Here is a 12,695-nt window from a genome sequence, read left to right as displayed (position 1 = left end):
TATTCACTGGTTTCTCGCCTTCAGCGAGTAAGAAACGAATAACAGAATGTTGTTCAACTAATGTGAACGTTTTGAGCGGACACATATCTTGTAATGTATTTTTGAGGTTATAAACAAAACAATGTTGATACATCAGCTGATCAGGGCTCATCCCAGTGATGTGAACTTAAAGTCATAAAAGCACCAAACTTGGACTACTAATAGTTTCTTCTCCAGACCTTTTTTTCTCTTTAGTTATTGAATGACCCTAACACACTGATGGGTCTGCAAGCTTAGCATCCCCATCGAGTGGATGGATGTCCACTGAGAGTTTTTCACAGCTCACTCACTAGCCACCAATAGCATTCTGGGCTGTAACCTAGAATACTGGCACAGTCTGGTGCTCAAAAACTGCACGGAAATACAGAAGCGTCCGATCCCGCCCGTCTGCTTTGACCCATGACGTCACAAATATGGCTGAAACGACCATAAACCACGATTCCAATATGGCGGATATAAAGTCGGTACGTACACATTATGAAGACGAAAATACATCGAGAAACAAACTCACACATTTTCCATAAAAAGCCTAATGACACTAACGGGACAAGCGTGGGAAATGGGGTGTTTTTGGGTGGGGGCAAACTAAATACAAACAAATTTAGACACCCACCCCCATACAAAACCACACAAAACGACAAAAAAACCAACATCACAAAGCTCCCCAAATATCACTAAACACAATATCATCTGGAATCGGACACTTCCCTTGACGTATATAGCTCAACAGCAGCTCCCGATTTCATAAATTAGGATCAAACACCTCCCTTGGCCTATATAGCTCAAAAACATCTGCCGATACCAATATCAACATACACAGCCACACATTGGGATCGAACACTTCCCTTGACCTGCCCACTGTTAATTTTATCCGTCATATCCATTCCTGAACAAAAACAACAACTGATTAATTTTACTGAAATTACTATACGATGTACAATGAACAACACTTAATTAACCTTCACACAAAATCGTCAACTCACTGAAACGAAAGCCGACGCTTGGGATCGGACGCTTCTGTCGACCCACTGAAACGAATTCCACTACAAAACACAGACGACACTCGAACAATTCTAGATAATGAGCGAAAGCAAACTGAGCCCATTACACCACACAAACGAAAACCCTGAACATACCACCAGAGAGCACAACAGACCGCAACACGACGACATCTACAAACGTGCCACACTCACAAACCAAACTCGGCGCCGTCACGGCGTCACACACGACAACACCCTCACGTCACGGGTCAAAGCCGACGCGTGGGATCGGACGCTTCTGTCGACCCGAACTGCACTGTACCACCTCTCCTCCACCTCCTTTACCAAGTTCCCAACTGTCTACCTCGGACTCGACCGTCTCGAGACGAGCTCAAGATTTTGAGGGGGATCAGTGGCAGCTGCAGCCAGAGCCATGCCTCGTGTATTGTGTCAGCTGTGTAGTCGTAGTGTTCGCGCCTCGTACGGAGAGCAGCCTCACCACTGACTGGCCTGCCTGTGCCCTTGCAGAGTGCGCTGTCGGCGAGTTCCTGTGCGACCTCAGCCGGTGCATCCTGGCGTCCCAGCGCTGCGACGGGGTGCGGGACTGCGACGACGGCACCGACGAGCACGAGTGCCCCACGCAAGGTAAGTCCCCTCCGTCCGCCGGCACCGGCAAAGCGTGCGCACGCCGGCTCTACTACGTTTTGCGTCGCCGCACCTCTGCACCACTGCCGCAGAGACGTCCGAGCACGGCGTTACCGTATTTCTGGCTCTGCAGTGACGGCCACCTGCTGTGGCAACACCGAGGGAGACGTCTGGCGGTCGACGGCGCGACCTTTTGTCACCGTAGCGACAGGTCTCCGCAACGGTGCAGTTGGGAGAGACGTTACTTTGGTTCTTCTTTGCAGCACTGTTTTCAACAGCACTCGGAGACACCTGTGCTGTGCATCTCGTATGTGGAGGAAAAAGGTCACTTCGTCATTGTGGTCTCAATGGTGGATACAGGTTTGGTAGCCTCCACCTGTAATTTTGGTCCTGTACTGCCAGTTCTGGACTGTGTTGTTGAGGGTGCCATACTCTCAGACACATGGGAATGTAGTTCTGCCTATTACACAAGCAAATAATCTTTTTATTGCCAAGATGTGTTTTGGCACATTAGTGCCGCCATCAGTGGGTCATGTTTTATTTAGGTGTGAGAATTCAGTTTGTTTTTTCTTCCATTTTATTTTACTATGCCTATTTGGTGGAGCATTACTGTATGGAAAACACATGTTTCACATTTGTTTCATTAATTATTTATTAATGCAACCTAGGTTTTTCCATATCATGCTGTTTTGTGAAACACCCGCAGTGAAGTCAACAACAGTCTTATGAATAAAGCTGTCTAGTTGTCTTCATGTTTTTCTTAATTTATAACAGTGCTTCAGTTACTGCTGTGATCAAATCTAAACTTAGAACTTGTAAAGCAATGCTCAGTGTGATTACCAATAAAGTCTATGCCAAAGCGGGCCATCGACAACGAGTTGACATCCCGCTCAGACACAGAATTTATTTGCACTGATATCGGATGTTGTTTTACAAGTTCTAAGTTTTGATCTGATCGTGGCAGCAGCGAAAATGTTGTTGCAAATAAGGAAATTTGTTAAGCCGACTAGATGGTGGATGGCCATATTCACAGACTCACTCAGGAAATTCATGTCCTCTATTCATCAACGGAAATTATCAAGAATGCTCTCACTTTGTTATTTAGATGATTTTTTTTTTTTTTTTTTTTTGTTAGACAATGCATATAAACATCTTCACAGCCTGTGCTAGACAATAGTCTAATAACCTGAAACCTGGGTCTCAAAAACAAATTATTAGTGGAACACTTGTTTTTTTCTTATATTAAACATGTTTCATGTAATATTTATTGAAACAAAAAACAGGCCTAAAACATTTTTTATATATTGGAATCATTGCCTTATTCTGTAGAATGTTAATTTCTCATATGATAAATAAAATCCTGCAGAATGACTCACTGATGAAGACGCAAATGTGTCAAAACATGTTTGGGGAGTAAAAGATTTTAGTTGTTTGCATGAAGAGTGAGGAGGGGGACAAAATTCCCAAAATTTATCGTGCAAACACAAGTGCGTTATAAACAAAGATTAATGATGTTGAGTGTCTCTGTTGTTCTGAGGTTGTCGCTTCAACTGCATACCCAGTCTTTACTTTGCTAAACTCCCCAGTGCCATATGTAGAGAGGTAGCACATGTTCAAAAGCTGTGCCCAACCCAAAGGTTCCCAGGAACTACCTCATGTCATTTTGCAAGGAGCTAATGTCATAACCGTAACTCAAAGTTTTATGCTAACTTACATTGTAGCATTTTGTTAAGGGCAAACAATATTTTCTACCTTGGGGACATTGTGATGACTTTATTTTAACATACTTTTTATCCATGTCTAGGCATGCAATAAAAAATGTTGAACACCAGTTTCGAATTTTTTGACAAACAATCTTTAGATAAGATCATTCCTCCCACCAGTGACCAGCATAACATGCCATATAACATGCTCAGTAAACAGATGTATTATTGTTCACAGAAAAATAAAAACTAGTTATAACGAAAACAAATTGTGCAGTAAGCTATGGTTTATCGTGTTGACTTTCAAGATAACATTGACATTCACTGTCAGTCTTCTTGCACTCCACTTATGATGTAAGATTTTCTTTTACTTCTGCATTATGTTATTTTCACTGTCAGACTACATTTGCAAATGCCAGCACTTAATTCAGAGATTCTTCCACCTGCACAGTGTCTTGAGATAACAACAAACGGTAATTACTTCATACTGCACGACAGGGAAGTGATAAGAAATGTTAAAATCAGATGATTAGTAAACTAGCGTAGAAAATTTTAAATGTCTGGGAAAATATAGTTATTTGTGTGCTGCCATTTGTGGTGGTGGTGTGTGTGAAAGAACTAAAAAAAAAAAAAAAACGGGGAATTTCTGGTGATGAATCTTTTATTAGTAACACACTGCTGGGGAAATGCTTCCACGATGTTAAGAACTGAAGAACATAAGTTTCACTTCAATAATTTCTACAAGATTGTGATAAAAGATATTACAAAATATTTCTGCTTAATGGAGAAGAGAGCTACAACTGTGCCGAAGTATTCCACAGTAGTCGACAGACAAACTGGCATTTCATTGGTCTTTGGACACAATAAAGAGACTATTTCATGTAGTGGCATTCAAATGGAACAGATGTGTTAGGAAGAGGAAAAATTTCGCTTATTGAGTCCATTATTTACAAAACTAAAGCAAAAATTGGAAATTTTTCTGAAATGTGCATGCAAATGATAGTGTGAAAAGGGGCAAGTAATTTGTATTTCATCACCGAAGATATTTTGTAATAAATCCAGGTGAAATACATACTGCAAAAAACTATATAATTGCTTTACTGACAATCGAATTTATTAAGTAGATGACAGATGTCATGTAGAACTGGTCAATATTGAATTGCTAGCATTGGCTGGTGGGTCAGCAGATATCTAGATGTTAACACTGTAGGGAATTTACTGATCCATACAACTGCCACACATACACGAACCTGATGAAACTAACTAGTAGACGTAGTCTATGTTACATTACAAACATAAACACATAGAAGGAGGGGCAATGGAGATGAAAAGGCAACGGAGCTGAAGAATCCACAAATGCTGTGACACGGCAAAATACTTTTGTAGAAATGAGAAACGAAGTTATTCATGTCTGCGCGTCAGTCTTTTCTGAAGAGGTACCAGTAACATCGCTTTCAGTTGCTCAGTATTTCTGCTGAAACTACTTCTTTGGAGAAACTAGTTTGTAGCCTCATTGTTGCCCCACTACTATTTGCCATCAACCTCATGGGAAAAGCGAAACCCTTCGAAAGGGGAAAAAATGCATTGGAAATATGAAAAAAAAAGCAAAACCCTTCGAAATGGGGCAAAATACATTCGGGTAAAGAAAACCATCTCCTTCCCCTATCACCACGTGACGATTTTAACGAGTGTATTGCGTAGCTAAATATTTTTGCAAGAACTTGTCGCAGAAAGATTTCGTTGTATCTGTAGCACGATCGTCATTCTTTTTTCTACTTTACGTTGTTCTTATAATTTTGTTCCTTAATTTATTTATGACCATGTAGACTTTCTTTATTTGGTTTGGGACGGACGGTATGACAGTATACACAAATGTACATGTTCGTGCATTGGATCTTGGGAACAAAAATCTCGATGTCGATTAATAATGTACAGTAGACACTGAAAATAGAGTAATGATTACCTTTTGTTTATTATATACCTTTCCTCACGGGAATGCGATTAGATATTAATAATTCGTTCTAAATACCAGTAATTACAAATGCATTGTATCTCTCAAGCTTGCACGCAACGGTGGATTACATTCATAAATTGTTGCCAATAGCGGACGAGTAGCCGCATGCAACTGTTTGAATGGCGTACTAGAACTCACAGGCACTACTTTCACATGCAACACGTCTTCCGAAAGACGAAAACCGAATTTCGGAAGCCGTTTTTCGCTGTAGTGTTTACATGACAAGGTCTGAAGCGGATTTGCTAGCGCAGTTATATTTGGCCGTTGGACAGCTGTTACATTTTATGACTTATTCAGCACAATCGCTATATCTCTTTAGTCAGACGAGCTGTAAACAACTCTAGTCTATTTCTACTTATCCTTCACTGTACAAAAAGCCACTCCGCCAATATTTTCCGAAAATTTTTAGAAACAAGACCCAACCTGACTGCCCAAGCACTTTTCAAAACCGGTTTCGTAAACAAGGAGCGAAAATCGAATGGGGAGCTGCAAACCCGCAACCAGAAGCGGATTTCGAGAATCGATTTTGAAGTGTTTACATGACCACCCAGAAGCGGTATTGGGAAATCGGTTTACGAAATCCGGTTTTGGGAGCCCCTTATAAACAGGATGTATCTGTGTGTTCTGTCACCGTCTTCGGAAACAGGGAGACAATAGAAAATTAGCCACAGATGAATTATTATTGTTAGTAGTAGTAGTTGGTCTACGTAATCACAAGTTGTATTTACTCGTTGCTAATAGCTTCATTTATTTCAGAATTACTGATTTGATTCGTAACCACGTTGGAGGCAGAAACGAAAGTGATTTTACAGCCACTGGTTCGACGTTTTTAGTGCGATTTATTGCAGTAAAACCACAGTCTAACATGTTAGACTGTGGTAAAACTGGAGAGGTCGATACTGCTGGTCGATGTCTGCTACGCCCCTCTCTTCCGACGGAAGATTCGAACTTGCGCCACAGTCGTGCTGTAAAGACCGCGAAGCGTGCTGCCATCTGAGCGGCGCTTTTGCGAACTAGGCGGTACCGTGACGAACGGAATGTCTACAACTTTTCAGTGCATCCTGCGCTATGCAGTTAGTTCTGTAGCATACAGTGTGTGGTACATTGTGATTTCTTCCCGTTGTCTAGTGTGGCCTGCAGTCCAGTTGTATCTTCACGGCAATGCGTAGAGTAGACAAGATATTTCTTACACTCTGCTGCGGAAAAAAAGTTCCTCCAAACTTTCTATGTACTGCGTTTCTTCTGTAAACGACTAGAACGCCCCCCCCCCCCCCCCCCCCCGAATAATTACTGAGAAAACTTGAAAATTAAAGAATTCTGTCATAATCTCCTTATTAAGCGTTATAATTCTATGTTAAAAGTTTTACAAAAAGTTCAAGTATTAGAGTTAGAAACTGAAGCAGCGTAGATCATGAAGCACAAATTACCCAGATTATATCCATCCAATATTTGAGAATGACAGCATTTAGCGACATCCGATGAACTTTACACATATTTTTAAACCTTCACGAAATTTTTTTCTCACTGATGCGCCCCACCGAGTAATGAAAGGAAAAAAAAAGTTTTATCATTCACTACATTTTGCGCTGTTTATACTACGAAATTTCGTCATCAGGCGTGACGTATTAATTTATTACTTCTTTACTACTAACTCTACTAACTTTACTAAGTTTGCTGACGGTCCCCATACAGACCACTGAATGTTCGTGCAAAATTATATTACTGTGCGACATATACTTCATGCTGTCGGCCGCTGTGACCGAGCGGTTCTAGGCGTCTCAGTGCGGAACCGCTACTGCTACGGTCGCAGGTTCGAATCCTGTCTCGGACATGGATGTGTGTCATGTCCTTGGCTTAGTTAAGTTTAAGTAGTTCTATGTCTAGGGGACTGATGATCTCAGATGTTAAGTCCCATAGTGCTTACAGCCATTTTTACTTCATGCTACATGACGTCATAAACACTGAGATGCGTGCAAAACCAGCGAATTGCAAGAGACTTTAAACATAATTTCTTACATGCTTAACGTTAGTTATGAATCATTTGTAAAGTAATAAGAAGTTGGAACAAATTCGCGAAAAGATTTTCGTACCCAGGGGTGACAAATCATTATGGTGTCAGACTCTTCTTGAGAAACAATACAATCAAGCTGTAGTCACTAGTACGCAATCAATTCTCGTCGCCAAGGCTTACAAATGTACTGAAACATGTCTGATGCAAATCAGGATATTTAGAGGATCACACGCGACAATTTGAAATCCTGCTTAATTTTGTTTTATATTGTGTTCTCTGTCGTATATGTTACGTGAATAAATTTCGTTCATTTTAAGTGCAAAAAAAAAACCACTAATGTTTTGAGTATTTATGTACAGACTATCGTTGTTTAATGCTTTTGTATCGTAATGACTATCCGCTCTCGGTAGCTGAGTGGTCGCCGGCACGGTAGCTCAGCGTGTTCGGTCAGAGGGTTTAGCTACCCTCTGTAATAAAAAAACTGAGTCCAAGAATCAACAATCAACTTGAACGGATGTCTTGTGGCGTCCGCCCAGACCAAACGCAACGAACTATATCGAAAAAAAAAGAAAAAAAAGTGGTCAGCGCGACAGAATGTGAATCCTAAGGGCCCGGGTTCGATTCCCGGCTGGGTCGCAGATTTTCTCCGCTCGGGGGCCGGTTGTTGCGTTGCCCTAATCGTCATCATTTCACCCCCATCGACACGCAAGTCGCCGAAGTGGCGCCAGATCGAAAGACTTGCACCAGGCGAACGGTCTACCCGGCGGGAGGCCCTAGTCACACGGCATTAAAAAAAAATAATGACTTGCTAAAAATAAAATCTTATGCTAATTATTGTTTTTGTATCATGTGAAGCACAGCAATATTTCGGTCATTTTGTTCAGTTTCTGTTAGTTTCAGTAAAACCCCACGTCATTTCAACCGCGTGTGTCAAAGCTTAACTCCCTACCTACGTTATTCCGTGAAGTACTGAATTTTCAAATGTTAAGGGACTTTTGCTATGTCTTCTTCCAAGAATTCCCGTTCACATTTCCCGAACCCCTGTGTCAGACTCCGGTACGGGATGTACCCCCTGTCACGACCCCAGCGGAGCGTTTGCGAATCCGTCCCAGGCTGTTGTCAGGAATGGAGAGCAGAACAGTTCGACTCGGGCTGAAGTATGCTAGGGAACCTGCGTTACAGCACTGCAACTCCACAACTTACGTGCACCAGTAGTAGAAATGAGCCGAAGCTAAGAAACATCAGCCTCAATAGTCTTACTGCCGACGCACGATACTCCTAAATATCGGACATTGTGAGTTAATATTTAAAGCTTTTTTTTCAGTGGTCTCCTTTCTTTCCTTTACCCGAGACAAAAAATGGATGAAACTGCGCTTCTGTGAGGAATTTCGTTTTTCGTTTTTTGCTGGTTCCTTCGCGTGCCCCCGCGGCCTGCGTTGTGAAGCGCAACGCTTCGGTTATCATCGCAGCAGTCCAGAGAGAGAGAGAGAGAGAGAGAGAGAGAGAGGGGGAGATGGGGGGGGGGGGAGGCACAGAGAGAGATGGAAGCCATACTTCTTGCCATCGCGTCATATAATTTGGGATTATAATGAGGACGAGGATTTCGACAGTTCTGCTACAACTGGTAGCGGTTCCCACGGATGTTTTTATATGTGGGGGCTGCCTCTTCCGCCCCGACAGAGAGACAAGGCAGGGAAATAATGTGAATGATGGCATCCAAAAATGTTACACAGTAGATGGAGCAAGTGCGCCCAGCTCGGTCACGATTGTTTTGTATGCCTACGCACGTACCACACTTCTCGACCGGCAAGGTACACGCTTACGGAATTACCAGTGGGAACTGTGAATGCAGTTTCTAAATTCTTGTTCGAAATCAATACGCCGCTTCAAACAACGTCCATTTTCTCCCAAAGGAACGTAACATCTGTCGTTCTACAGGGAATCATTGTAGAGCCGGTTGCGTCAAAATGATAACAGACCTGTCTGTGTTTCGATCTCCGCCTCTTTTTGAAGATAGCAGAGGTAAAACTCAAGGAGCGAAAGGTTAGCTGTAACTTGGACAACGACCAGACTGCTGTTGTAAGAGGCGAAGAGCACAAAGGACGTGGTTGCTGCCTATCCCAGATGGTATTCAGTGTGTACAATGAGTAAGCAGTTAAGGAAACCTGGGAGAAATCTGCAAAAAGATTAAAGTTCAGGTAGAAGAAATAAAAAAAAGTCGAGGGTTGCCGTAAGAGATGGCAGACGGCTTTGAAGAGCAGTTCACCAGAATGAATAGCGTCTTCATACAGTGTGTCAAGATGAACGTATACAGAAGTACACTACTGGCCATTAAAATTGCTACACCAAGAAGAAATGCAAATGATAAACGGGTATTCATTTCACAAATATATTATACTAGAACTGACATGTGATTACATTTTGACGCAATTTGGGTGCATGGATCCTGGGAAATCAGTACCCAGAACAACCACCTCTGGTCGTAACAACGGCCTCGATACGCCTGGGCACTGAGTCAAACAGAGCTCGGATGGCGTGTACAGGTACAGCTGCCCGTGCAGCTTCAACAGGATACCACAGTTCATCAAGAGTAGTGACTGGCGTATTGTGACGAGCCAGTTGTTCAGCCACCATTGACCCGACGTTTCCAATTGGTGAGAGATCTGGAGAATGTGCTGGCGAGGGCAGCAGCCGAACATTTTCATTATCCAGAAAGGCCCGTACAGGACCTGCAACATGCCGCCGTGTATTATCCTGCTGAAATGTGGGGTTTCGCAGGGATCGAATGAAGAGTAGAGCCACAGGTCGTAACACATCTGAAATGTAACGTCCACTGTTCAAAGTGCCGTCAATGCGAACAAGAGGTGGCCGAGACGTGTAACCAATGGCACCCCATGCCATCACGCCGGGTGATACGCCAGTATGGCGATGACGAATACACGCTTCCAATGTGCGTTCACCGCATTGTCGCCAAACACGGATGCGACCATCACAATGCTGTAAACAGAACCTGGATTAATCCGAAAAAATGACGTTTTGCCATTCGTGCACCCAAGTTCGTCGTCGAGTACACCATCGCAGGCGCTCCTGTCTGTGATACAGCGTCAAGGGTAACCGCAGCCACGGTCTCCGAGCTGATAGTCCGTGCTGCTGCAAACGTCGTCGAACTGTTCGTGCAGATGGTTGTCGTCTCGCAAACGTCCCCATCTGTTGACTCAGGGATCGAGATGTGGCTGCACGATCCGTTATAGCCGTGCGGATAAGATGCCTGTCATCTCGACTGCTAGTGATAACGTCGTGATCCAGCACGGCGTTCCGTATTACCCTCCTGAACCCACCGATTCCATATTCTGCTAACAGTCATCGGATCTCGACCAACGCGAGCAGCAATGTCACGATACGATAAACCGCAATCGCGATAGGCTACAATCCGACCTTTATCGAAGTCGGAAACACAACAACGTTTCACCAGGCAACGCCGGTCAACTGCTGTTTGTGTATGAGAAATCGGTTGGAAACTTTCGTCATGTCAGCTCGTTGTAGGTGTCGCCACCGGCGCCAACCTTGTGTGAATGCTCTGAATAGCTAATCATTTGCATATCACAGCATCTTCTTCCTGTCGGTTAAATTTCGCGTCTGTAGCACGTCATCTTCGCGGTGTAGCCATTTTAATGGCCAGTAGTGTATGAATACAGTACGCAGGTTCAAATGGGTGTAAGGTGCAATGGTTATGCAGAGGTGAATGGGCTTGCATAGGATTGAGTAGCGTGGAGAGGGATATTCATCAGTTGGCTGGTTGTAATTCCGGCTCATTGGTGTTGCAGCGACGGGAAGTCCACGATTTTACAGATCTGAAGCACTTTACGAACAAGTCCCTGTTAACACACTGGTCATTCAAAGCGTCATAGCGGCTCGAAGTACTTATTTGCGACCTCTTGTCCCTTATCTGAAACAACCGAGTTTAGGGTCCTCTTATGGTGTGTGTACGAGCGTAAACGTTCAAGATAGCCAGTGCACTTTGGCGAGAACAATAACGCCCCACAGCACTGCTGCAAAATCAGGCCACAGGCAGAGGGCGTTTCTGGTTGGAAGATGAACACGGCCTGGCCTGTAGGTGAGTGGCGGAGGGGGCTTTGCTCACTTTAGAGTGCAGGCTGCCTTTCGTCTGCCGTATCTCTCTGTCTCGAGCTGCTCTGCCCTCTAAATACCCGCGGTGGAGCACCACTCATCCGGTTATAGACGGCGCCTATCTCCCGTGCAGGCTTTTACACTCCGCAGGGCAGACGGGACGATGCTGTCCAGCGCGGCACCCCGGAGTCTAGGCACGTGACTCATACGGACGGCAACAGGTACTTTACTAATGGTGCCAGATGTGGCCCACGGGAAATACGCGACGGGATGAAAAAGTGTAGTCAGCCTGCTTGATAACTGACACTCTGTTAGCTGACGATGAATTTGGCAGTCGGAAATGTAATCACAGAAGCAGCTGTTAACGCTGCGCTTGATAATCGGAGTAAGATTCTGGAAAAATCGAGGAACGTAACAGGATTTGTCGACGCGGAAAGAGCCTTCGACAGTTTCAAATGGTGCAAGATGTTCGAAATTTTAGGGAAATAGGAGTAAGCTATAGGAAAAAACCCTGTATTACGCAATATGTACAAGAACCAGGAGGGAACAATAAGATCAAGGACCAAGCACGAAGTGCTAGATTAGGCAGGGTATAAGACAGGCAAATAGTCTTTCGCCCCTACTGTTCAATCTATGCGTCAGAGAAGAAGGTGAGGAATTAAAAAAAAAAAAAAAAAGCGTCAAAGGTGATATTAAAATTCAGGGTGAAATGTTCAAAATGTTCAAATGTGTGTGAAATTTTATCAGTCCCTAAGCTTACACACTACTTAACCTAAATTATCCTAAGGACAAACACACACACACACACCCATGCCCGAGGGAGGACTCGAACCTCCGCCGGGTCCAGTCGCACAGTCCATGACTGCAGCGCCCCAGACCGCTCGGCTAATCCCGCGTGGGAGGGTGAAATGATATCAGTGATAAGATTCACTGACGACATTCCTAACATTAGTGAAAATGAATTACTGGACTTGTTGAATGGAATGAACAGTCTAATAAGTGCAGAGTAAGGATTGGAGGTAAATCGAAGAAAGATCAAAGTAATGAGAAGTAGCAGAAATGAGAATAGCGATAAATTTTACTACTATGGCCGGGTTTTTGTATTATGATCGTTACGTTTAGGACATTGCCAAATAACTCTGTGTAGTTGCGTGCTGTTCAAATTCTGTGTAGGG

The 12,695-nt window shown here is 43.6% G+C and overlaps 1 protein-coding gene across 1 annotated transcript in view; it reads left to right on the top strand.

Annotated features, from left to right (window-relative positions):
* The window catches only part of LOC126427231 (basement membrane-specific heparan sulfate proteoglycan core protein), a 792,772-nt gene that overhangs the window by 57,673 nt on the left and 722,404 nt on the right, over positions 1 to 12,695 (top strand). The window contains exon 8 of the mRNA XM_050089468.1: positions 1,548 to 1,664. Within this exon, the coding sequence (XP_049945425.1) occupies positions 1,548 to 1,664 (117 nt within the window). The remainder of the gene's footprint in view (positions 1 to 1,547; positions 1,665 to 12,695) is intronic.

This window comes from Schistocerca serialis, chromosome 11, assembly GCF_023864345.2.
Source record: "Schistocerca serialis cubense isolate TAMUIC-IGC-003099 chromosome 11, iqSchSeri2.2, whole genome shotgun sequence".
Taxonomy (NCBI): Eukaryota; Metazoa; Arthropoda; class Insecta; order Orthoptera; family Acrididae; genus Schistocerca; species Schistocerca serialis.
This window is presented reverse-complemented; position numbering and strand designations above follow the sequence as displayed.